The sequence below is a fragment of the Panthera leo genome, chromosome C2 (assembly GCF_018350215.1).
Source record: "Panthera leo isolate Ple1 chromosome C2, P.leo_Ple1_pat1.1, whole genome shotgun sequence".
Lineage (NCBI taxonomy): Eukaryota > Metazoa > Chordata > Mammalia > Carnivora > Felidae > Panthera > Panthera leo.
The window spans coordinates 97,802,512-97,827,024 of NC_056687.1; the positions used below are offsets into that span (position 1 = coordinate 97,802,512).

General features: G+C 38.3%; 1 protein-coding gene across 2 annotated transcripts in view; it reads right to left on the reverse strand.

The window, feature by feature from the left end:
- SERPINI1 (serpin family I member 1) overlaps positions 1 to 24,513 on the reverse strand; it is a 71,745-nt gene that overhangs the window by 7,981 nt on the left and 39,251 nt on the right. For both annotated transcript variants that reach the window (XM_042954581.1, XM_042954580.1), the window contains exons 2-6: positions 17,980 to 18,246; positions 16,719 to 16,949; positions 14,562 to 14,756; positions 12,669 to 12,873; positions 6,672 to 6,769 (exon numbers count right to left, since the gene is read on the reverse strand). In XM_042954581.1, coding sequence (XP_042810515.1) covers positions 6,672 to 6,769; positions 12,669 to 12,873; positions 14,562 to 14,756; positions 16,719 to 16,949; positions 17,980 to 18,229 — 979 coding nt within the window. In that variant the 5' untranslated portion in view covers positions 18,230 to 18,246. The remainder of the gene's footprint in view (positions 1 to 6,671; positions 6,770 to 12,668; positions 12,874 to 14,561; positions 14,757 to 16,718; positions 16,950 to 17,979; positions 18,247 to 24,513) is intronic.

Consider the following 24,513-nt stretch of genomic DNA (forward strand, 5'->3'; position numbering starts at 1 on the left):
TTTAGCTTCAGCCCCACCTATGAACTTTAGAAAGGTTCGTAGAATTTGAGTTCCTCCAAGGTAGGAAGAGTGTTTGTTTTTCTGGAGAAATTTTGTTATAGACCAGCAAATATTCATTCATCTGTCCATTCGTTCGTTCATTCAGGTACTAAGCACCTCCCATGTGCCATTGTGGATACGCTGGGTATACTATAGTAAACTAAAAAGTTCCTTCCTAATGGGAGGAAAGCAGACATGAAATAACAATGACAATAAAAAAGCAAATCAATAAATGGCCACAATTTCAGGGTGTGGTGAGTGTTCCTAAGAAACAGGATGAGGTGAAGTGTTGGCTGGTGATGGGGGCAGGCAAGGGGAGCTACTTGACTCAAGGTGTTGGGAAAGGCCATCTGAGAAGGTGGATTTGACTGAGACCTAACGTATACAAAGGAGCCTGCCACGGGAACACCTGAAGGCAGTTTTTGGCCGAGGGAAAAGCTAGTGCAGAGGCAGATAGGAGCCAGGTGTGTTCAAGGACCCAAAAGAAGGCCTGTGTGGCTGGAGCACAGAGAGTGAGGAGGGCCAGACGTTTGTGAGAAGCCTCTACACCTGGAGTGAGGCGGGCCCATCACCACTTCCTACCCAGCCAGCATCTGTCCTGCTCTCCACACCATGCTGGGCTCTGAGGACAGAAAGTCATCTATGCCACAGTCCTTGCTTCTGAGGAGCTCCGAGGACAGAGACAGGTATGTGAACAGACAATCTAAGGAAAAGGTAGAACCTGTGATAGCACATTGCACGATGACAGGCCAGATGAGGGAAAGTGAACCATTTGGAAGGGAGAGACGTCAGGGAAAGCTTCTTGGAGGCGGTGCCATTTGGGCTGGTTCTTGAAGGTAACCAGAAAAGAGCCAGAGAATGGGGCAAGGACATCCCTAGCAGAGGATTATATCGCAAATGAGACAAGCCTTGGCAAAGACTTGAAGTCCAATTGGATCCTGGGCAATGAGGAGGCGGGGCATGGCAGGGGATGCGCCTGATTTTAAGAGCTTGAACCACGAGTCTGGAGAGCCTGGGCTTCATCCAGAAGTAACAGGGCACTACTGCTTTGATTTTAGGAGATAATCTGCAGCAGGAGCTGTAAAGCGTGAATCAGATGAGCAAACAGCTACGGGCAGAAGTTCAAGTTCGCTAGCTGTTACAACAGTCCAGGCAAAAAAGTAGGAGGCAGAGTGGAGGTAGGGCACTGGAAGACAGTTGCAGCCCTCTGGCTTACAGGTGCAAGGAGAAGAAGAACAAACAAGGGCAGGATGTAAGAGTCAGTCCCGCATAAATCTCAGCACTTGAGTCTGACCGGAATGTGGCTTTTGCTGTGTCTTCTTAATTCCTTTACTTTATTGGCTCCTTTATTAAAGCTCGTACTTTGTGCTGAAGGATTTAGTACTCTCTTTCTCCTTCCCCTTCCACCTTCCAAGAGGATTATCTATTAATCCAAATGCTGACAGTCATTCATTTCCATTACAAAAATAGCCCTACTCTATAACAGGATCCTCACTGCCACTAGATGAGCATTTTAAATCGAGCCTGAGAAGAAAATGATTCTCAGCACTCTCTAGATTCCATGTTTATTGTATGAGTCTTTACTGTGTTTTATGTTAATGGAGTTTAGCGTCAAAAGCAATGGACATCAAATTGAGATTAAAAAAAAATAAGCACAGTAAATACACAGCATTTCATCTTATTCATTTCTTCTTTCAGTGAGTACTAGCCAGAAACACAGAACTGCGTGCTTCCTAAACACACATAAGGATCAATTTGGAGAGGTTTAAATTCTAGCAGAGGATATCCAATGCATAAGTAATGATAATCTGAGATCGGGTATGTTATGCAGCATAAGGAAAAGTGCAGAATACTGTAGAATTTATGAAGGAGCAATTACTTCTGGTTGGTGCAATCACGTGGCTTGATGAAGCTGGCGATATCGAAGCTGAAGATCCGTTCGAGATCTATTTCAGGTGGGAGAGACATTACAGTGATGGGGCCCTGGGGAGATGTGAGGTGCAGAGCCAGTGGTCAGTTTGGCTGGCAAAAGCTGTATGTAAGGACTCCATCGGAGTTAAGGTTGGAGGGAGCTGAGGTCTGAATGCCCTGCCAAGCAGCGGACAGTGCACTGCAGACTGAACAAGGAAGGCTCCGAACAGGAGCTGAGATGATCTGAGAGCGGGCTTTAAGGTGATTAATCCTGGCAGTGGTAGATAAAACAGATTAGACGGAAGAGAGATTGCAAACCGTTTAGGAGGCTATTGAAATAGTCTGGAGCAGTGGTCATGAGAGTCTGAAATAAAGGTGGATGCCATGGAATAGAAAATGAAAGAGTGGATTCAAGAGGTCTTAGCAAAGGACTCTCAAGTCACTGCGTCTTTCCAGAAGCAAGAGAATGTGGAGCAGGGGTTTTTGTTTTGTTCTTGTTTTTGTTTTTTTGTTCCACTGCTAAATCATATTTGCTATCTTTAAAGAAAGATAAAATTTCATTGCATAATTTAAGAATTGGTAGTATCACAATAGTACTGAATTGTTTTCTGGGTGCTTTTGAACTTACGAATTCTACTAATAATGCTATTTTTAAAAGTTTTTCCCAGTTTTCAATATAGCATTTTAATTGAAGATGTTGTGCATACACAAGGAAAAATCCTAAACGGTATACAGTGGTACATGAAACAACATCTCCTTTTTCATCTAACAGCCTCTGTCCTGTATTCCAGAGGTAACCACTGCTATCATCTTCTAAGACATTATTAAAAAATGTTCAACGCATTTAAAAACTGAAATACATACCTATATTCTCCTCCTCCATTTTTTTTTAAATTATTATTTTAGAGGGAATGCACACACATAAGAGTGAGAGCAGGAGAGAGGGGCCGAGGGAGAGAGAGCCTGATGCAGGGCTTGATCCCATGACCCCAGCACCTTGACCTGAGCCAAAAATCAAGAGATGGTCACTCAACCATCTGAGCCACCCAGGCACCCCATCCTCCTCCATCTTTTGAACCAATGTGCTCCCAGTCTGCCCATTGACTTTCTTTTCCCTCTCTGCTTTCCCAATGCTTTCTCTGCTATGGGGTTTCTTGACATTTGGGACTGGATTATTCTTTGTTGTGGGTCTGTCCTGTGCAGCATAGATCACTGGGATGTAGATGCATCCCTGGCCATCTATTGGATAGATGCCAATAGCACTCCCCAGGTGTAACAATCCACAAGGTCTCCGGTTATCGCCAAATGTTCCCTGGGGGACAGAATTGTCCTGGCTGAGAACCAGTGCTCCAATAAAGCATTTCTACCACTCTTCCTTTTATTAAATCCACTCTTTATGTCTTTCTCCCCACAAGTCTGCATCCATTTTCAGAGCAGGTATATCTTAATCATTGTTTCATTTTTATGACATAGTACCGTGCTCACACCATCTACCTCACAAAGAGTTATTAAATGAAATGAATAGACATGGCATTGAATGTAATTAATGTTGTATATCTTAAACACCATGAAATTCTCACCATGAAATTCATTAAGGCAGAAAGTAATAGTCAAATACACATTAATAATTTTCCTGGGTACTTGCAGGGGTTACTGTCACAGACACTTTAATTTTTTTTTTTTTTTAATTTGAGAGAGAGAGAGAGAGCATGTGCACATGCGTGATAGGGGGGAAGGGGCAGAGGGAGAAGGAAAGAGAATCTCAAGCAGACTCCATGCCCAGCAGGGAGCCTGACATGGGGCTCCATTTCACCAATCACAAGATCACAACCTGAGCCAAAACCAAGTGTCAGACGCTCAACCAACTGAGCCACCCAGGTGCCCTGTCATAGACACTTTAATCATCAGGGTTTTCATGTCATTTGGAGAGGAAAAAAACTGGACACCTGAAAAGGACACCAACCATGTAGGGCAAAGCATATGGCGCCTAAGTGAACAAAGCAGGGAATAAACACTATCAAATTCAGTAAAAGCAGAGGGACAAGTTTTATAGTTGTGTCAGTAAATAGTTTTTGAAAGAATGATTCATAAATTAATGTGGATGTGGATGTGTGTGAGAAAGAGAATGAGAGAGAGGGAGAGGGAGAGAAAGAGAAAGGATATATTGGTTGGGGTGGGTTGACATGCTGAGTCTACCAAGGTTCTGGCAAAACTAAGGAGTTAAGAATAAAGAGTTCCCACTGAAAGCTTGAGAAGTTGACTTTAGACCTTTCATCACGTTATCCTGAAGACTCGAACGGGGTAGTGTTTGAGGATGGCCAATCCTGGATTTCTTACTGATGTTTAAGGAGTTAAATGTTCCGAGAAATGTAATATGTAAGGTGGCCCTGAAGAAACCTCTTCTCTCCTTCCCTCACTTGTTTTATCCTTTAGTGGACATCTGCTGTGTGCCAACTGTGTGTCAGCCATGTGCCAGGTAGTGGGAATGCAGCCTCTGTACTCTGAGAAGGGTTAAATTCTGACTGAGGTTTGGTCAAATGAACAGAGACTTCACATAGAGACTATGTGAACTCCGAGAGATCCGAGTGTGATTTCAAATTTCTGAACCATCTGCATTCATAATACATATTTATTCTCTATTGTCTCTGTACATACTAAAGGCAATTAAATATTACATCATAAACCTCCCAGATTTGCCAACATTTTAAGCTACACTGACCACAATAATTGATTTGCCACTGCAGTGCTACTCCCTCAGGACTGAGAAGCAGCAGATACTCTTATGTGTGTGAAGTAACTGCCTCGATGTTTGGGTGAGACAGTGAGGAATCTCTAATAAAACAGAAAATAGAGCCACGGTAGGAAAGTGGAATGTAATTATCCAGCTGGAATTTGGCCAGTGTGGTATACAGATTCTCTCAATTCCTAAGGAAGGGAGCATAAGAAGTTTAAATGATACTATGCTTGAGCCACAGATATATTTCTGACTCAAGCACAAAAGTGTCCATTAGCTTGTAAGTCTCCCCCAGTCCTACTTCATTCACAATCCCACTGAAGAGTTCAGAGCCCTAGGAGTGTGAATGTAAGCCAAGAAAACCTTTACTCAGGCAAAATTCACATTTCTGTGATGTGGACAGGAACATTTATACAGTAGACACCTAGAAAAGCTCTACTGGTGTTTTGAGATGTAGCCTCTCTAATCGGGTAGAAGTTGTGGTATCAGATATGTCAACATCATCTCATTGCTGAGTGCTGCTTAGAAAACAATCTGTCCAATTCTAAATCTGGGAGGCAAGGCCTTTTTGACTATAAACTCTTTGAGAATTTCCTGAAATCTATGAACCTATCTCCACTCTCTCTTTTTCTGCGTGTGTGTGTGTGTGTGTGTGTGTGTGTGTACACACTTATATGCAATTTCAGGGGTAGAGGCATCCACTTCACTGAATTCAATCCATGGATCCTCATACTCCTCATAGAAGCTGTTATTTGGTCGGCTTGATTTTCTATAGGATGCTACTTCAGGAGAGGAAAACTAAATTCTCTCCTGAACACATAAACTGCTAAGGAAACTTCTATTGCCCTCAGCTCTCTCTGGTTGGAGAATTGGGTCCAATAGATTGCATATAAAGAGGACTTACACACTGAGGTTTTTTGTTTTGTTTTTTTTTAATCTTGATTATGTCCCTATCTATCTCTATCTATCTATCTATCTATCTATCTATCTATCTATCTATGAGTGTTTCCATATTCCACAGAAATGATAGAACAACGTTATACAAGCTAAGTCTTAAACTCACAGGTACCTTATTTCAATGATAAGTGTCTTGGGGTTAGCTGCTTAAAATATCTCCAAAAGGATTTTACATGTTCTAAGTACTTAATGTTGCTAATATGTTAATGATTTTTACCTTGAACAAATTAGGGCATCTGAATCAAATAATTCAACTGGGTCTTCCCCCACCTTGGGATATTTAAAATAAATTACCCGATATGCCAGGTATATTTTGAAGCTACTACAAAACCACTGGTTTCTTATTGAAGACTAAAGATAATCTTTACATCATCTCACTAGGTATTCTTTTAAAAAGCGTTGGGGCCCCTGGGTGGCTCAGTTGGTTAAGCATCCGACTTCAGCTCAGGTCATGTTCTCACGGTTTGTGGGTTTGAGCCCCACATAGGGCTCTGTGCCGACAGCTCAGAGCCTGCAGCCAGCTTCAGATTCTGCGTCTCCCTCTCTCTCTGTTCCTCCCCCATTCATGCTCTGTCTCTCAAAAAAAAATAAACACTAAAAACAATTTTTTAAAGTGTTTAGTTCTTGTTTAGTTCTTACAGCAGGCATGGGTTTGTCCTTTCTTCCTTCTTTCTTTTCTATATAATTTACTGTAACCGAACATATTGAGATACTAAATCACCATGTTTATTGATTATCTACTCTACAGGGCATTGTGACAGGTAGGATGGGGAATTTAAAGATCTATAAGACAGGTCTTCTGGAGAATATCCATTATTGAAGATAAGACATGGACCAGAATAATATAAACAATGTTATGACCATGATTTATAGTTTGGGGTATCGAAGGTAAATGTATTCGTTACATTTGGCAAACGATAACTTTATTTTACTTCAGAACTCCATAGTAAATGGAGGGTTCAACATCATCACTTTTCAAAGCTTTTATGAAATAATGACACTTAAAAAAAAATTGGTGTTTATTTCCTACCAGACAGAGCTGTCAAATTTGCATTTTTGATGAAAATCTCAGTTATTCCAAGGGCCTTCAAAACATCTTTTAAGTCAATTTCCTGTTCCACTGTGAACCTGGAGAACAAACACATAGGGGGAAAAGCATTTAGTTACAGCATTTTTAAAGTATTTAGTTACAGTATCCTGTTAACCTGGCACAAGAGCAAAATGTTAGATATGTTGATTTGAACAGCAAATTATGCTACAACTGGCTTTTGACTGCAAGTATTGACTGTGCTTCAGTCAAAATACTTTTAGGATTTGACTGTGCTTATAAAAAGAGGAGATAGCAAAAAGAATAATATATCAGAATAGTATTAAATTATTAAGTAGGAAAACTATTTGATGAGGACGGTAATAGATACGGTGGAATAAATGTTTTGAGATCAAGAATGTAAAACTTGTAAATGAGTAGCTTTCAAAATCCTTTGACCTAGTAATATATTTGACTTTTTTAAGCTGTCAATGGCTAACCAAACATTTGCCCAAGGCATTTGATTCTCTTTTTAGCGTCCTGCTCAATTCCCTGTGTGTGGAGACAGCCAATCGCAGTACAATGGATACATTTAGCATTTCAACTCCATACACTCAGAGAAAGGAAATATAAAAGCTATCGTGTTAAAAATATATATCCTCATGGTTATATTAACCTCTAGGACATAAGCCTGTTTTTCCTGGTAGCATCACAGAAAGACGTTCATCAATGAAAGTAAGCTAAATATTACATTTTAAAAACTATACACTTTTAAAATTATATTAGAGATTTTTTTAAGCAAAAGAATTTTAATCTTAATTTTTTGTCCTGATGGACTTTATGAATTCTTATACGTAGAAGTGCGTCATGTTTGCGAGAAGAAATAAAACATCTCTTAAAACTGAAATAAAAATGGGTACCGTGGTCATGAATAGAATATTAATTTAAAAAATGGTTTCCATAGAAAGTTTGATTGGTCCTAATGTGGAGTCTCTCCCCAAACGATGAAGTGTGTCACCCATCTTTCTAGCATAAAACAAGGAGAAAACATGGCTGCATTAACACATGAATGCAGTTCTTGGAAAGCAAAGGTTTTTATTACTTTTTTAGAACAAGTGAAAACGACTAGTTACAACCAAGCGTTTCTTTTTTTTCTAAGGCGTTGGCTCTTGATCAGTAAAGATCATAAATGTCAGTTTTTGTCCTTTAAAAAGCCAAGTCTGTGACAGTCACCAAACGTTACATTAGCATCACTTCTGATGTCTGGTGACAAGGGAATGACTGCTGTCAACAAGACTCAGACATCAAGAGGTATCATCAGGGGAAAATAGTTTTAGCGGGTTCATGTTTATGGGGAAAATATGACGAATAGACAAATAAATGTATAGCAAACATATTAAACCAAGTACTGAATTTTATCTGTATCCTATACTCTAACTTGGACTTAACATTGTTCCTTTTGTTTCCTTCAAAGAGCAGGTGTTGGTTGTGAAAGTAGAGAAGGGGGATGAGTTGGGAAATACGAAATGTCTCAAAGAATACATTCAATCGCTTGATTAAGATGTTTTGTGTGTCTGCTTTACTTTTATTATTCATTGATTGATTGATCGCTTATATGAAGATTATTACCAAGAACTATTCCAAGATTATAACAGATTAATTTAAATATCACCAAAGCCTTTGGAGGCAGGTATTATTATCATCCTCAGCTAATAGAAGAAGAAACTGAGGAGCAGAAAGATGAGATAATGTGACCAGGGTCATCCAGCTAACAAATGGCAGAGCAGGGATCCAGGTGGTACTCTGTGTGTCCTGATCCACCTAAAACAGGAAAGTGAAGGAAGAGATCAGGAGAGGATACTTTGTACTTCTTAAGAGCAACCTGGTCTGTGTCACATTTCTGAGGTTTGCTGTTTCGGGTGAGGATGGTAATTCAGCCAGATTGAATTCGGGCAAGCTCCTTAATTTCTGAGCCTCGGTTTTGCAGTGTAGGAAATGGCCTTAGTAATTCCTGCATCATAGTATTGTTGAGGGGACTGAACGAGGTCTCTGGAAGTCTTAGCATGGTGCTGGCACGTAGGAGGCATGCAATAAAGGGCAGATAGTGTTGACAGCACTTGTGATAATGCCATTATGCATAACATTCACATTATTATAGACGTTAAGGTGTTTATATTTGCACTTCAGTAGTGGTGGAGTAATTTCATCAAATAGCTGTTGAATCCATGCTGCTTTAACTGTAAATTAGTCAAGTCTAGTGTATCTAGTATATTTTTTATTTTAATATCTGTAGTATCTGGCATAGGGCAATACACACAGGGTGAAGTGAAAAAAGTTTAGGTGCATTGAGTGTTCCAAGTTGAAGACAGGATGTAAACAATTTCCACTTAGCCATTTCTGATCTTTGTTTCCTTATCAAGCTATTGAAACATAGCTATTATCCATTTACTATCCCTTTCTTCTTAATATAGACCAATATTCATATAAATAATCATTGTCATCTCCCATACACTGAGGGCTCCCAGACACTATGCAAATCCTGTTACTTATGGTATCTCATTTAAAAAAATTTTTTTAACATTTATTTATTTTTGAGACAGGGAGAGACACCATGAACGGGGGAGGGTCAGAGAGAGAGAGGGAGACACAGAATCTGAAACAGGCTCCAGGCTCTGAGCTGTCATCACAGAGCCTGACGCGGGGCTCGAACTCACGGACCGCGAGATCATGACCTGAGCCGAAGTCGGATGCTTAACCGACTGAGCCACTCAGGCGCCCCATATGGTATCTCATTTAATCATCCTAATGATAATCTCACAGAATCCCATGAGATTATGCATTGTTATCTCTTTTCTACAGAAGAACAAACTGAAGTTTAGCCCTAATCACACAGCTAGTAGGTGGTAGAATGAGGACATGAGCTAAATTCTGTTTGACTGCAAGGCCTCCTACCACTAATAACTAGAATTCCAACAATGGCTATTTAAAAACAATCAACCTACAGATTTTTATATTTCACCCACTGAATTTAAAAAGAAAAAGCCACAACATTGCTCTTTTAAACCCAAAAGGCATGCGCATTTTAATAACGTAATCATGCATTTGCAAATTTCTGAGTAAGTTGAAGAGGTATGTAGGAGGCAGAAGCATTGGAGACTGAGCTGTGTAGAGCTAGTGTTAGGAAAGAATAAATATATGTTACATATAACGAGATTTAGAAAATTTATAGGCCATTAAGAAACTAATCAAGAAAGCTTCTGTAGAAAAACCTATAAAAAGCACTCACATTAAAAAACAAAATCAGATGGGTTATATATGAGTTTTCTTTTACAAACATCAAACTAAAGTGCTGTATTTCTAAGGCAATCATTTCAAAATAACAGGATGGTTTCTGTTGACAAAATAGAAAACCACTTCATGTCCATTGATTTCAAGCACTCTGATCAAAAATGACAAATCTGAGGGGAGCCGGGATGGCTCAGTGAGTTGAGCCTCAGACTCTTGGTTTTGGCTCAGGTCCCGATCTCATAGTTTGGGGGATCAAGCCCCATGCTGGGCCCTGTGCTGACAGCATGCAGCCTGCTTGGGATTCTCTCTCTCCCTGTCTCCTTGCCCCTCATCCACTCATGCATGCACTCTCTCTCTCTCCCTTTCTCTCTCTCAAAATAAATAAATAAACTTTTAAAAAATGACAAATCTGAGACTACAAAAGAGTGGAAAGATACGACAGCCAGGTACATCTGCATTCCAAGTATTCCAAGATATTTGATTTTCATTTTAGAAAAATCTTTTCTACCTTATATAATGAAGAAGGTAATGTTCATCAGAGCAAGGTTTTTAAAAAAATCCTACTAAAAGAAAAGTATATATAAAGCTACCTATAGATTAACACAAGGTGAATACTAGGAGTTAAAATGTACACTGAACTCCCTCTCTCTCTGACCCTCCCCCATTCATGCTCTGTCTCTCTCTGTCTCAAAAATAAATAAACGTTAAAAAATTAAAAAAAAAAAAAAAAAATGTACACTGAAAAATAAATAATAGTGATAACAGATAATAATTATATGATGCTTACAATATAAGCATCTGTGCCAGGCATTATTCTCAAGTGCTTATTAGATATCTTACATATATTATATATATATATTATATATAATATATATATTATATATATATATTATATATATAATATATATATACATATATTAGCCAAACTATTTTTGCTAGTATGAATAAATTGCAAGAATATCTGGTAATCTCATTTAAATCTTAGAAATGTATGACTGTGCATAAACCTTTTGGTATTTCACTAGATTTGGTTATATCATATAGGTGGAAAATTTTTACCCTCTCCTGAATAGAGTTTTGTATTTTTGATAAAAACACAATTTCAATTCAGCATTTGATTCCTGTAGGACTTATTGTTAAGGGGGGAAAATAATAAAAATGCAAAAGTAGTTGCCCATTCTCCTCTTTAAAATACCATACACCTTTATACCCTTTAAGAAAAGCATTTAAAACCTGTAAGTATACAATCTAATGTAATGGAAAATAAAAGTACCTGTCAAGCAGGACAAGAATGTGGTCAAATTACAGAAATGCAAAGTTGTGTTTTCAAAGTAATATCTCCACGTGAATAAAACTATACAAACCACTTAAAACAGACACGTGAGTAAACCTAGAAAATGGCTACCGGAAAATTTTTACGTTTGCTAAAATGAGGGCACAAAAATCATCACCTTCATTGAACATTTGATGGATCGTTTCCCATTGATTATTACCTACATATAAGTATTTGAAAACCGTCAATTTCTTAAAAAAGGAAACCACATTCATCTTATCTAGCTATTTAACCTCTCTCTCTATGCATTAACCATGCAGAGGAAGAGTTCATAGAACTTCTGGAGAAATGGATGCATGGTAATTAACTGTGTCTAGTTTAGTATCAGGCATTAATATGAGAAAGCAAGCTAAAGTATTCCATAATTGAAGAGTATCTCTTAGAAAATGAAAATTTAATTTTCTTCTGCCACGTTCAATTTCTCAGTGGACAGGACCTGGAGGCCACATTTTCTAGTGAATATGGTTGAATTAGGATTTGTGATACTTATTAAGCATTCATTTAGAATTCTGTTAAAATACCCCTAAATAACTTTGCATCCTCACAGAATTGAAGCATTTTGAGATGCTGCATTAATTCATGGAATTTAATAAGGGAAGCATTAACACAGTCCTGAATTTCTCATATTATCAAGAAGAAGTTCTTTAAAAATATAAGGAAAAATACACATCAATATCAGGCGAAGAAGCATGGGAAGGGCATTTTAGGCCAATGCAAAAACATGCATGGAGACCCAGAGGCAGGCCAAGAGCAGGTTATCTGTAGCCTAACGACAACCACGTGGATAGTACATGCCACAGAACATTTGTTGTGGTGTGTGGCCAGAGGCAGCATTGAGAAGAACATCGGGACCCTGCATAGATTTTATTATTTAAGCCACAGGGAGAATTTTAAGCCTCTTCTTGCTTATTTATGGTTGCATCTTGGCACCCAGCACGGTAACATGCTTGCGCTTCTCCCAACAATGTTGGAGATTATTTTCTCTCCAGCTATAATCAACTTTAAATATTAATGAAATACAGAAGACTGCCAATGCAAATGATATTCAGAGACAATCTATTGAGAAATCTTCTAAAATGAAGCTAAGAATATTGACCAGGATCTGAAACTAGGTCTTGGTAAACAGCACTGAATGAATCACTAAGTGAGCTTGTGTCTCTGGGCAGGACCTCCTGAATACAAAAGAATAGTTTAAAGAAAAAAAGGAGAAGGAAGCGCAGGTGAGGAGGGGAAGAGGAGGGAAGAGTGAAGGGGTGTTGAAGAGAGTAGCTAAGACTTAAAATTCAAAAGCAGTGGCAAGGGTTTTTTCTGAATCAGAACCTCCATTACTATCTCTCCCTCTGAGATGTATCAGAGGGGGTCACACAGAAGCCTCTCACCTGGGCAGGTACACTTCCACTTTCTGCTTCTTCACAGAGTTTGCCCATTCTTCAATCAGCTGTGCTTTGACCAATGGCTCCAGAGTGGCCAGTGGAACTTCCTGTCTGGACAACACCAACATCATACTGATCTCCTCTCCCTCATATGGTATTTCTAGGACTTGGTAGATACCACCAGCTTCATTGGAGCCATCACTAAATTCTCCTAAAAGGAAAAGAAAGGTGATTAAAGGCCCATATCAAAGTTCAAATAAAAGTTTTAATTTGTAATAACTTTGTTCCAAAATAGTATATAGAATATAAGAAACTTCAGGCATCTGAGGAAAAGAGGGTTTAAAAAAAAGAAAAAAATAGGCCCTGAAGTTCAAGTGACTCTTCGGCCCTAAAGAAATTATTTTATTTTAGAATCCCCAGAATTACATCACATTTGTCATAATATGTTCTCTAGACTTACTTTTTATTTTTAAATGAGATACTTCAAATGAATATATATTTAAGGGATATTTTTAGAAACAACAATAAGTCCTGGGTAAAAAAATGAAGCCCAGGATCCAAGTTAGATGAAATCCATCTAACTAAGATTTCTAAGAAGGGAAAAATTAACCACATAATACCTGGGACTGTATTATCACCACAGCTAAAAGTCTTGGGGCCAGAGTAGCATAGTCCAAATGAAATCTATTACATTCTACAGTAGTTATCTAGTGTATTTGTAGTGCTTAAGACCTCCAAACTAGGTAATTAGGTTAATTAGGTAATTGGCTTTGTGTTCTAATAACTCAGCTAAATTCACCAGGCTTCCATACAAAAATAAAGAAATCTTTAAAACAAACAGTCCCACCACCACCTTAAAATTTCCCTCATTTTCAAAAAGAAAATGTAATGCTTTTGTTATAAATATTTTCCTATAACTGATCTAGGTCCTTTAGACATCCCGTTAAACACTTTGGTTAAATGTTTGGTTCTTATTTTGACTGTTAATTTGATTAACTATGATTATAGTCTTTTAATTTTACATCATACTTTTAAATAGCATGAACTATTAGTTCCAATATGTACTTGGCTTACAATTACATTTCTGCTATGATAACAAATTATTACAGTTCAATATAGTGTGTAAGAAGGATTAACATCCTAACCTTCTGAAAAGTCCAATGAAATATCTTTTTTTCTAACTTATTTTTTTAACATTTATTTATTTGAGACAGAGACAGAGAGCATGAGCGGGGGAGGGGCAGAGAGAGAGGGAGACACAGAATCCTAAGCAGGCTCTAGGCTCTGAGCCATCAGCACAGAGCCCAATGTGGGGCTCAAACTCATAAACCATGAGATCATGACCTGAGCCGAAGTCAGATGCCCAACTGACTGAGCCACCCAGGCGCTCCGGTCCAATGAAATATCTTTGAAAATAATGCCAAGGATATTGAGTTGTATCACATTTCATAGACTCACAATAAATGAAACTGTAAATGAATAATTATGTCATACACAAGTCTGAAAGCAAAATTTTAAAGAAATGCTTATAATTCAAATAGTGGTGAGGAATCCAAAGCAAGAGCAGAGTGGAACATATGAGTCACTGACAACCACCCCAAAGCCAATGGCTTTTTGGAGTAACTCAGAATGTTCTTACACAGGTCAGGTGTTTGCATATGAATAAAGCCACTCTGTGGGTGTAATCAACTTTATAAGTTAAAGAAACATATTGGAAAACTGTCAGTGCATATAATATTCACTCAGGATCTAATTAGAGAGGCCTTTGAAAATGGAGCCAAGGAAATTGAATTGTAGTCCAAATAAGATTGACATTTGTGTAATAAATATTTCATGTTCTTTCTTAAAAAGCTGTTAATATACAGCAAGACAAGAAAAATAAAAGCCAAAAGATCTTACCATAATAAAATTCTCCTTGTTGATACATCATTGGAATTTGGACTTCATTTTCATCATCTTTAGTGAAGGAAAAGGTTCTAGTATTTTCAGGTCTAAATTGTGACTTCCAGTTCCCCTTGAAATAGACAGCATTGATGAGTGCCAAATGAGTGCCAGCATCAAAATCCCTTGGGGATACCAAATCTTTCAAGAGATCTGTGCAGGAAAAAGTGGAGAGATGAAAATTCATATTAAATCTGAAGGTGAAAGGAGACCAAAATATTACCAAACTACCATCTGATAGAGTAATCCAGAAAAACTGTATACCATTACCAAATTTATAATAAAAATTGAAAGTATCTTGCATTTGAGATGCGTGGGCGGCTCAGTCAGTTAAGCATCTGACTCTTGATTTCCGCTCAGGTGATGATCTCATGGTTCATGAGTTTGAGCCCTTCGTCAGAATCTGCACTGCCAGCAGAGCCTGGGACTCTTTCTGTCTCTCTCTGCCCCTCCCCTGCTCTCTCTCTCTCTTTCTCAAAATAAATAAATAAACATTAAAAAAAGAAGGAAGTATCTTGCTTTCAAAGGAAAAATGTTAAGCAAGCAAGCAAGCGCGCGTGCGTGCGCACACACACAACACACACACACACACACACACACACACACACACACACACACAGTTACAGATTAAGGGATCTAAAACATTCACACCACCTAAAATAAAACTGGTAGGATCCTGACACTTGAAGAAACTACGGAACCACATACAACAGAATCTCAGGTTTTACCACTTTCTAGTTGCAGTGATGCATGTAAAACTCTTAACATAGACTAAGCACTCAATGATCATTTCAGAGTTCATTCTTAAATAACATACACGATTAAAATGTCATCCAATTCAAAATTTCCCCCCATAAACACTGGATATCTTTCTACCAAATATAACAACTGCATTCAACTAGGTGAAAACAGATGAGTGAAAACCTATCATTTCTATCATTTGAAATGTTCCTTTAGAAATCTATTTTCAAAAACATTGGGTTTTTGTTGATAGCTGAAAATGTTTAAAAAGAGTTTGGAAATAGCTTTTAATAATCCAATCTATTCCAAATGTATTATTATTCTTGAATTATTCTTTGAATGTTAAAATACAAACATAAGTTTCTTTTATCCTACATTTTAATGTCATAATTGAAAAAGATAGGACCAAAATTTATATTCTCTCATTTTATTAATCATAGAACTTCTTTAGGTCCTTACAAAGGTGCCTCAGAATTTTGGGCATAATAGGACATAGGGCACATGGTCAGGGTTTTTGTTGTTCCCACATAAAATTTATTAGATTGATATTATTTGGGGGGTTTTGACAGTAGGAATTAATCTAATGAACATCTGTAATCTCCTTTCAGTTTGGTCTCATTTTTTTAAATTCTAATTTCAATTATGTTGGTGGTAAAATTAGAAAATAAAATGATAAAATATGAAACATTTGGAAAGCTTAAATACATTTTTAAAGTATAGATTAGAAATATTATTTTATTATTTTGAAGATTATTTTTCAAGTAATCTGTACACCCAACGTGGGGCTCAAACTCACAACCCCAAGATCAAGAGTCACATGCTCTACCAGCTGAGCCAGCCAGATGCCCTAAGATTAGAAAGAAATATTGAAATAAACTTATCGCTTTCTACTTCTCCATTTATTTGGGTTTAAAATGGGCTGCTCTTTTAAAAAGAAATCCTATAGTTCTGTCATTTAAAAGCAAACCCTGATTTTTAGCTCTCTCTTATTTTCTATTTTAAATATATTGTTAAGAGGGCCACCAACTGTCATCCTAACTGCTATCTAACTCATTAAATAAGTTAGTTCAAACAAAGTTCCACACAGTGGTTAAGATTACCATACAGAGGAAACCCGTTATTGGAGAACACAGATTTCAGACTGATATATCAATAGTGCCAAAATTCTTTACATGCCAAAAGATTTAAGTTCTTTCATAAATGCTTATTCATATGTAATGCTTCTAAAAAGACTATAATCTATACGAAATAATTATCAGATACTCAACTAAATGCTATCTTTCAAAAATTCAAATGGAGTGAGGGGCAAGTAATTTCAGAAGTAAGAGAGTTAAAACTAAACTATTACAGAAAGAAAGGAACCAAATGACATACTATTTGTGTTATTCTCCACCCACTTATTGATATGGTTGGCCACAGCTATATTTTGACTGAAGTCCACATGATTTACTTCTGCATGAAAATACTTTTTCAGCATTTGCAAAAATTCCTCATTGACATGAAATCCATTTTGCACGAAGAGGGAATTGGCAATTTTCATCACATACTGGCTCTCTTTAGCAGTTACCATGTTAGAAAAATCCTTCAAGAAGGAAAATTCGTCACCTGAAAAATGACAAAGGATAAGTTTATTAGTGGAACAAACACAGTGAACGATCACGGGGAGTGGAGAAGCACTGAAACACAGCAAGGGAGATTGATGGAACTTGGAGCCCAAGGGAAGAGCACTAACTTGTTCCCTACACAGACATGATTAGGAGGCTCCGGTATTTGTGCTACTTCCGGATTTTCAAATTAACTTTTAGTATTATCAACTGGCATTAGTTTTCATTTTCAGTGATACCTTGGCAGAATCTATAGATTTTTTTGGGTTGTTTCCTTTCAAAGTACTTAGGTTTATTTTCATTACATTGGTCTTCGTTTTATAATTATCAGGAAAAAGGATTAAGTTTAATTACCTGGTTTAAAAATTAAAATAGTCCTTGAAATTTTACTTTCACTAGACTTTTTTTTACCTAATAACGAGAAAAATCTATTCGAAATTATTGAGTTCTTAACTTTTTAATGAGTCAGTTCTCATGTATATTAAAAACATTAAAATAAAAATCATACATCCTGTCAAAGTGATTTCAAAACACCTTTTGGCTAAAAACTTTCCCCAATACATAACATTTTCATAACAATAAAACATTTCAAGGAATTCTCGATGCTCCTTTAAAAATGAAGACACAATTGGTTTCAAGCAAAAATTTCTGATATTCTTAGAGAATGATGTTGCTTTTCTTTATAGCAGTTCTCATAGTTATAAATTTTCACTTATTCAGGTGATAATTAATACGCGTCTCTCCCTCTGGACTGGAAACTCATTAAGAATCATGTGTGCTTTTATTTATCACAATGAGGCTTACTGAAATAATACTAATAAAATATACAATTTCCTTAGATTAACTCAGCTAAAGATGGAGCCAGGAATTAATACTTTTCTTGGGTTTCCTAATGGTTCTCCTAGCCATACCGTCTCGTGACATCACTTTCTCACATCATGTAAATACTGCAGCCTGAAGCATAAGACAGCATAACTGAGTTGACAGTTAAAGTCAAACCACCTTGAAAATGTAAACCTAAGCACACTCACCATCTTTCAGGCTGTCATATCCCATCGAATGACGGATTTCTTTCAGGGTAGATCCTTGGGCCCCAAGTTCCATCATTCCCATAGCGAAGGTAACACTCAATGGAGAGAAAAGAATATTTTCATCTTCCCCAGTGGCTCGAAGATGGTTATACATATTCACTGACAACTCGGCAATGGTTTCATCAGGGAAAGTGGCCCCTAAAGCCAAACTTTGCAGAACCAGCAAAGACAAGAGTCCAAGGAAAGCCATGATGGGAGAGTTCAAACCTGAAAAACAGTAGTTTATGTATTAATCATTAATTATCTCTGAGAAATGGAGTGAAAGGTAAAATAAGTAATAATTATTTCTTGGCAAAGCTATAAAGCAAACCAGGTTTTTAAATGTACACAGTATTAATATCTCATAACAAAACCCCCTTAAAGGATATGCTGGAAGATACTATTTTTTAAAAGGCAATTCATAGTCAAGTGAATAAATAATATTGCTAAATTCTGAGGATTTTCTAGGAACAAGGTATTTCCTGGTCCCCACTGTGTACAAGAGTGTATACAGATGCATATATAACGAGTTATTATAGACCATGTTTGATGAGGCTGATTTATCAATTTTTCCTATCTTCACCATATATATTTTGGTCATGATTTTGAAACAGTTTACTCTAGCTTACACTAAACTACACAGGTCCAGAAAAAAAATAATGAAAACCAAAAGATATGTACAAGGTTTAAGATGAACTAGTGAAGTCAGGTATTTGAAAATAACGCTTTACCCATTTACTACAATTTATAAAATTAATGCACCATGCAACTGGGTTGTCAACCGGCAGGAAAAGATCAGACACACACCTGCCACGGGCCCCAGTTTATTCAGCCCAGGCTGCAGAGCCCACAGGAAGTGGTAACCCAGAGAAAAAGCAGGGTCAGCACATCCTTATGCACTCTCCCTTTGTACATTGGCTTCTATGAGGCGGCTGCGCCCAGTGACAATCTCGGGGCAGAGGAGCCTTCTACAATACTGTCCTTTTGTACTCAGGTTGATATTACCATTTCAACTTATACAAACTGATGCTTCTATTTAAATGAGTATTTCTAAATATGAGGCTTCTCTGGTTCTTGAACCATATTCTCTCTGGAAGAGAGAGTGTCAGTGCCCAGACAGCTCTAGATAATATTTCTGCCCCTTGGCACTCCAGTATTCCAGCAGCCCTGTCTCCCCACAAACAGCACACAGTGACAAGCACACACTGGGGACAGAATTTCCTCCTTCCTTGTGTTCTCCCGCTTTGTCACTGCAGGCATCTAAAAGCCGAACTGCCTATTAGGACAATCAAGTAGCTTCCTTGTTCACGATCTTAAAAAAAAAAAAAAAAAAAAAATCACTAAAACAACATGTAAAGTGATACTGAGCAAACACATTTAGAAAATTGTGTTTCAGTTCGCATGGAGCATTAACAGTCCCCGTTACTCAGTTAACAGATGCACACACATTCACCTAAGACTGGTGTGCTTCTGCCAAGCTTCCGGGTCACAACGACCTCATCCCTCCTGCAGTGTTTGAATTCCAACTTCAGAGAACTGCCTACTTAGTTTGTAAGTCCTTCACGTTTCAGGGCTCAGTTTTAGGTATCAGTTTTTTGTCTGAGAAATCCCGAGCACTGCCGCCACCCCTCCACTTTTGTGTGAAGGTTTAGATCACTCTCCTTTGCTTAGGAAGGTAAGGTTCAGCCTGTATGTAAATATGGACTCTCAAAACCCACACTGTGGGAGACACGATGGCTGCCCGTGGGAGATCAAGTGCACTGCTGTAGAACAGTGGCCAGGGGTGCCTGTGGTGCAGGGACTGAAGCCAGGGGCAGAGAACGCAGCTCCCCTGCTAGCCTACGAACTTGGGCCATCAACGGCAGGCTGCTGTGGCATCCTTTCTTCCTTCTGTACTCTAGGGAACTCAAAGAAAAGGTGGAAGTAGAATAGGGGAGCTTGAAGCTCTAGATTTGGATGGAAATTTAGCAGGTACCTCTCTTAGTTGAAAGAGACCTTAAGACATATATGGTATTTAATACGTGGGAGGTATTACCATTCAGTAGAACTTGGAAATATAAGTCAGACTCAAAGGTCTGCTCTTAAACCTAACACTATACTGCTGTGTGATATACCCTGCAAAGACCCAAACCTGGGCCTCATTACTCTCATTGAATGTTATCGAGTATAAGGCCAAGAAGTTGAAGTCACTATACGGTAGTGGTATCTGTCATCCAATAGCACAGCTATTTGGAAAGCATTGCATTTAACATGAGTATCAAATTTTAGGTTAATAAACATTTTTCCTTCATATAAAACAAAACCAACCTATTGCCAACCAACAAGCATTCCAGCAAACAAGGCCACGTCTATTATGTTCATAAGCATTTTTATTTCCAAGTGAATGTACCATGAGATAAATAAGCTAACACATGATGTACGATCTTTAGCAAATCACATGCCTTCTCTCAGTCTTAGCTTCCTCTTTCATGAAATTAAGATGCCAATCCCTACTTCACACTATTATTGAAGAAATAAATGAGATAGTGTGTGTTTGAAGCACTCATTTTAAGCTACAAGTTATATTAATAATAGCATTATCATTAGAGAATATGTTTCCTAGGTTTGTATATTTGCTAAGTCAAGGAAGAGGCTTTAGAGCCAAAATGAGTATTTTATCATTCCTCCTCGCCCATCTAATGCAGCACAATTAGCCATTCATTCAGCCAAGATCAAAAGAGCACCATGAAGTTACCAAAATTTATAAGCACGGGATCTTGTCCTCAAGGAACTCCCATCATTGTACAAAAGCATATAATCAGTTATAGTCCTTACCTTTTTAATAAAAGAGATTCTTTTAAGAATCAGAAGGGTAAATAACCTCTTCAGAAAATGCACGCCTGTGGATAACAGAACATTATTTTCACTGACCAGGATACTCACTGGCCTCAGGAACCCCTGGTCTACATGGCAGATGGGCCAGATGCAGAAAGAAGCAGTGTTTGGTGGACCTGTGGCTCTGCGGTGTATCCTTATGGGGGGAAAGAGATGTCAAAACCACTAATGTATCTCTAGGCTTCTGGAGGTGTCCTGGAAAGAACAGCCATATGTCTGTGAGAGAGGGCTCTTCCCAGGGCAGTGAGCGGCAGCCACTGATTTACATGTGGCTTAAATCAGGAAACTCTTTAGTAAATATTTAAAGAACTCTGTTCTGGAAACACACATTTTATCTATAGTTAAGTGATCTTTCCTTCTTTTAAAGGCAAAATTTCCAGGGTGCAAGAAAAATGACTTCTGTTAGACTGGCCCAGTCTTTCTGATCCTACTTACCCTACCCCTGGTCACTGGCCCTTTCCTGTCTGGTGCCTCTGAACTACTCCTTCTGAGGATTTTTTTTTTTTTTTTTCTGGGGAGAAGGGAAGATTTTCTTCCCTTCTTCTACCTTCTCAGTGGGGAGTGTTCTCCATGGATCTATTCTTGGCTCTCTTCTCTTCCGTGTAACGTTCTTCTCCTGTCTGCTGGTGAACTTCTCTCAAAGCAAAGATATTTCAACCATTATCCCTATTCATATTATTCCCAAGTAAGTAAAAGTCTAGCCCTGGCTTTATTTTTAATCTTAATTTCTGATGTGCATTGCAAATTATCTTGGGATTGTTTTAGCCTTTGACTCTGGCAGGCACTTCTAATTCAAGGTGGCTCAAACAGGACTCTGTCTTATCAACCAAAACCTTTCTTTTCTTTCTTTCTTTCTTCCTTCCTTTTTTTAATTTTTTAAAAAATTTTTAATGTTTATTTACTTTTGAGAGAGAGATAGAGCATGAACTGAGGAGGGGCAGAGATAGAGAGAGGGAGACACAGAATCTGAAGCAGGCTCCAGGCCCCGAGCTGTCAGCACAGAGCCCAGTGCAGGTCAAACCCAAGAACCATGAGATCATACCTGAGCCAAAGTCGGCCGCTTAACCAACTGAGTCACCCAGGTCCCTTTCTTTCTTTCTTTCTTTCTTTCTTTCTTTCTTTCTTTCTTTCTTTCTTCCTTCCTTCCTTCCTCCCTCCCTCCCTCCCTCCCTCCCTCCCTCCCTCTCTCTCTCTCCCTCTTTCTTTCTTTCTTTCTTTCTTTCTTTCTACATCAAAGTCTTTGACTCCTTTCAATATCCCTTTTCCTTATGTTCAATGAGCTGTCAATCTTACTCCATACTGCATTCCCGACACTTCTATCCATTATCCCATAACCATTCCCATGGCCATGGTGGCAGTTCCTCTTAATGCATTCTCAAGGACCCACCATTTTCAGCCATTCTCTGAAGTCTAGGTTACTGCCCTCTTTAATCCAACGTATGCATTGCCTCCAGATGAATTGTTTTGATTGTACCATTACGAACAGGTATACTTACAAAATCCTACAAAATCTTATGCTCTTCCTCACGCCCATTAGAGTAAAGCCCAAAATCTTTAGTCTCACTGTAGTGTGATCCAACATGTTTCTACCCACTATTCCCCTTTCAGGGATCCTGCAATTCTTGCCAGACTCCCTTTTGCAATACATATCCCAGAATTTCTCCCTCCTGTTGCTGGCTTGTGTAGTTCTTTCTGGAACTACTTCAACCTGGTTCCATATGTTCATATCCTAACCACTCCTCAAGGTTCTGCTCTACTTCCATTTCCTTCATGAACACCCTCCTGATTCTTCAGTTACAACAACAATTTCCCCCTCCTCTGAAATGTTGGCACATTTTGTCTCCACCTCTCCAATAGCACATACCACTGCTTCCTTCCATTACAGATAATTCTGTACACGAGCCATCTCTTTTCCTGGGTTTTCTGAAGGCACAGATGTCAGTGCATTCATCTTTGTATATCTTAAAAGAATCAGAATAAGCACTTCATGATTGACACATAGTAGGTACCAAATATTTGTTGAACTAACATAGCTTGAGATGTAAAGGCTCACAAATGCTGCACGAGAAGGAAAAGCAGGAGTAGCTGCTGCTTCTAAATTCTCAAAGCTAATTTAATCTTAGTCCACAGGTAGTAGCTCATTTCCATTTTTTATTCCCTTTGATAAAGTGTTTCCTTATTGAGTCGGAGACGGTCTTTCCAGACTGACAAAGTGGCACTGTCACCCATGCTGGCATAATGCAATGGCTGGACACGGGATGCATTAACAAACAAGCGCACCACCTTGAAAAATCACCAAAGGTGCTACCCAAATGTTACTGTATTAACATTAGTCTACAAAATGCCGGGGCCCCACCATTAATCATAATAATCAACACATTCTAAAACGAATTACTCTTACATGGAGCATTACTTCATAGATTCATTATTTTCAAGCTACTGAATAAAATGCCTTTACATAAAAACAAGGGGCTGCAGTGCCGGAATAGTAGTTGATTGTGCCGTTGCTAGAAAAGGCAGAAGTAGTTGAGCTATGAATAAATTACCATTAACTCTTGCATCTCTCCTTTATGGTACTAGTGGCCGGATAGGTTGTGGCCCGTGCATGTGTGCATTTTGCTTTAGAAAACACTGCGTTCGAACAGGTCAGGGAATTAAATCTTATAATTGAGGGATGAGTGATCACAGAGCTGAAAGCTAGCACAGTAAGAAAGACTTAAAAAAAATCTTTCTTAGTAGTTAATGGTATTTATAGAAAGATGGATTATTCATAAATACAACTTGTTGCCTTTTTTGGATAACCCAATTATTTGAAATAAAAAAAATGATTTCATAATTGCGAACTGAGAAAAACTGAAAGTATTCTTTAGATGGTGAAAAGAATTGCTGAGGAAGATCCTTTCTCCAACAAAAAAACAGCCACAGAAAATAACTAAGGAAGGGGTACCTGGGTGGCTCAGTTGGTTAAGTGTCCGACTTAGGCTTAGGTCATGATTTCACGGTTTGTAGGTTTGAGCCCCACATTGGCTCTGTGCTGACAGCTCAGAGCCTGGAGCCTGCTTCAGATCCTGTGTCTTCCTCTCTCTGATCCTCCCCCACTCACACTCTATCTCTCTCTCTCCAAAATAAACATTTAAAAAAAAGGAAGAAGATAGAAAGAAAGGAAGGAAGGAAGAAAAGAACTAAGGAAAAAATATCTAAAGCAAAGAACACTATCTTGAAGCACTCTGACCTATTAATTCTCATATTTTTGCATGTAGTTATTTTTTAAATGTTTTTATTTATTTCTTTTGAGAGAGAGAGAGAGAGCAAGCATGAGCAGGGGAGGGGCAGAGAGAGAGAGGGAGAGAGAGAATCCCAAGCAGGCTCCATGCCCAGAGTTGGCGCTGGATGTGTGGAGATTGATCCTACAACCATGAGATCATGACCTGAGCAGAAATCAAGAGTAGGATGCTTAACCAATGAGCCATCTGGGCACCCCACATGTAGTTATATTACACTGGGATAGGGGCAAAACAGTTTTATAAAAATAATGCCTCTTACAATCACATAAAAGAATGAATGTATCAGTCACATATAAGAATAAATATTTCATCATGAAAAGAAGACCGTTCTTCAAAG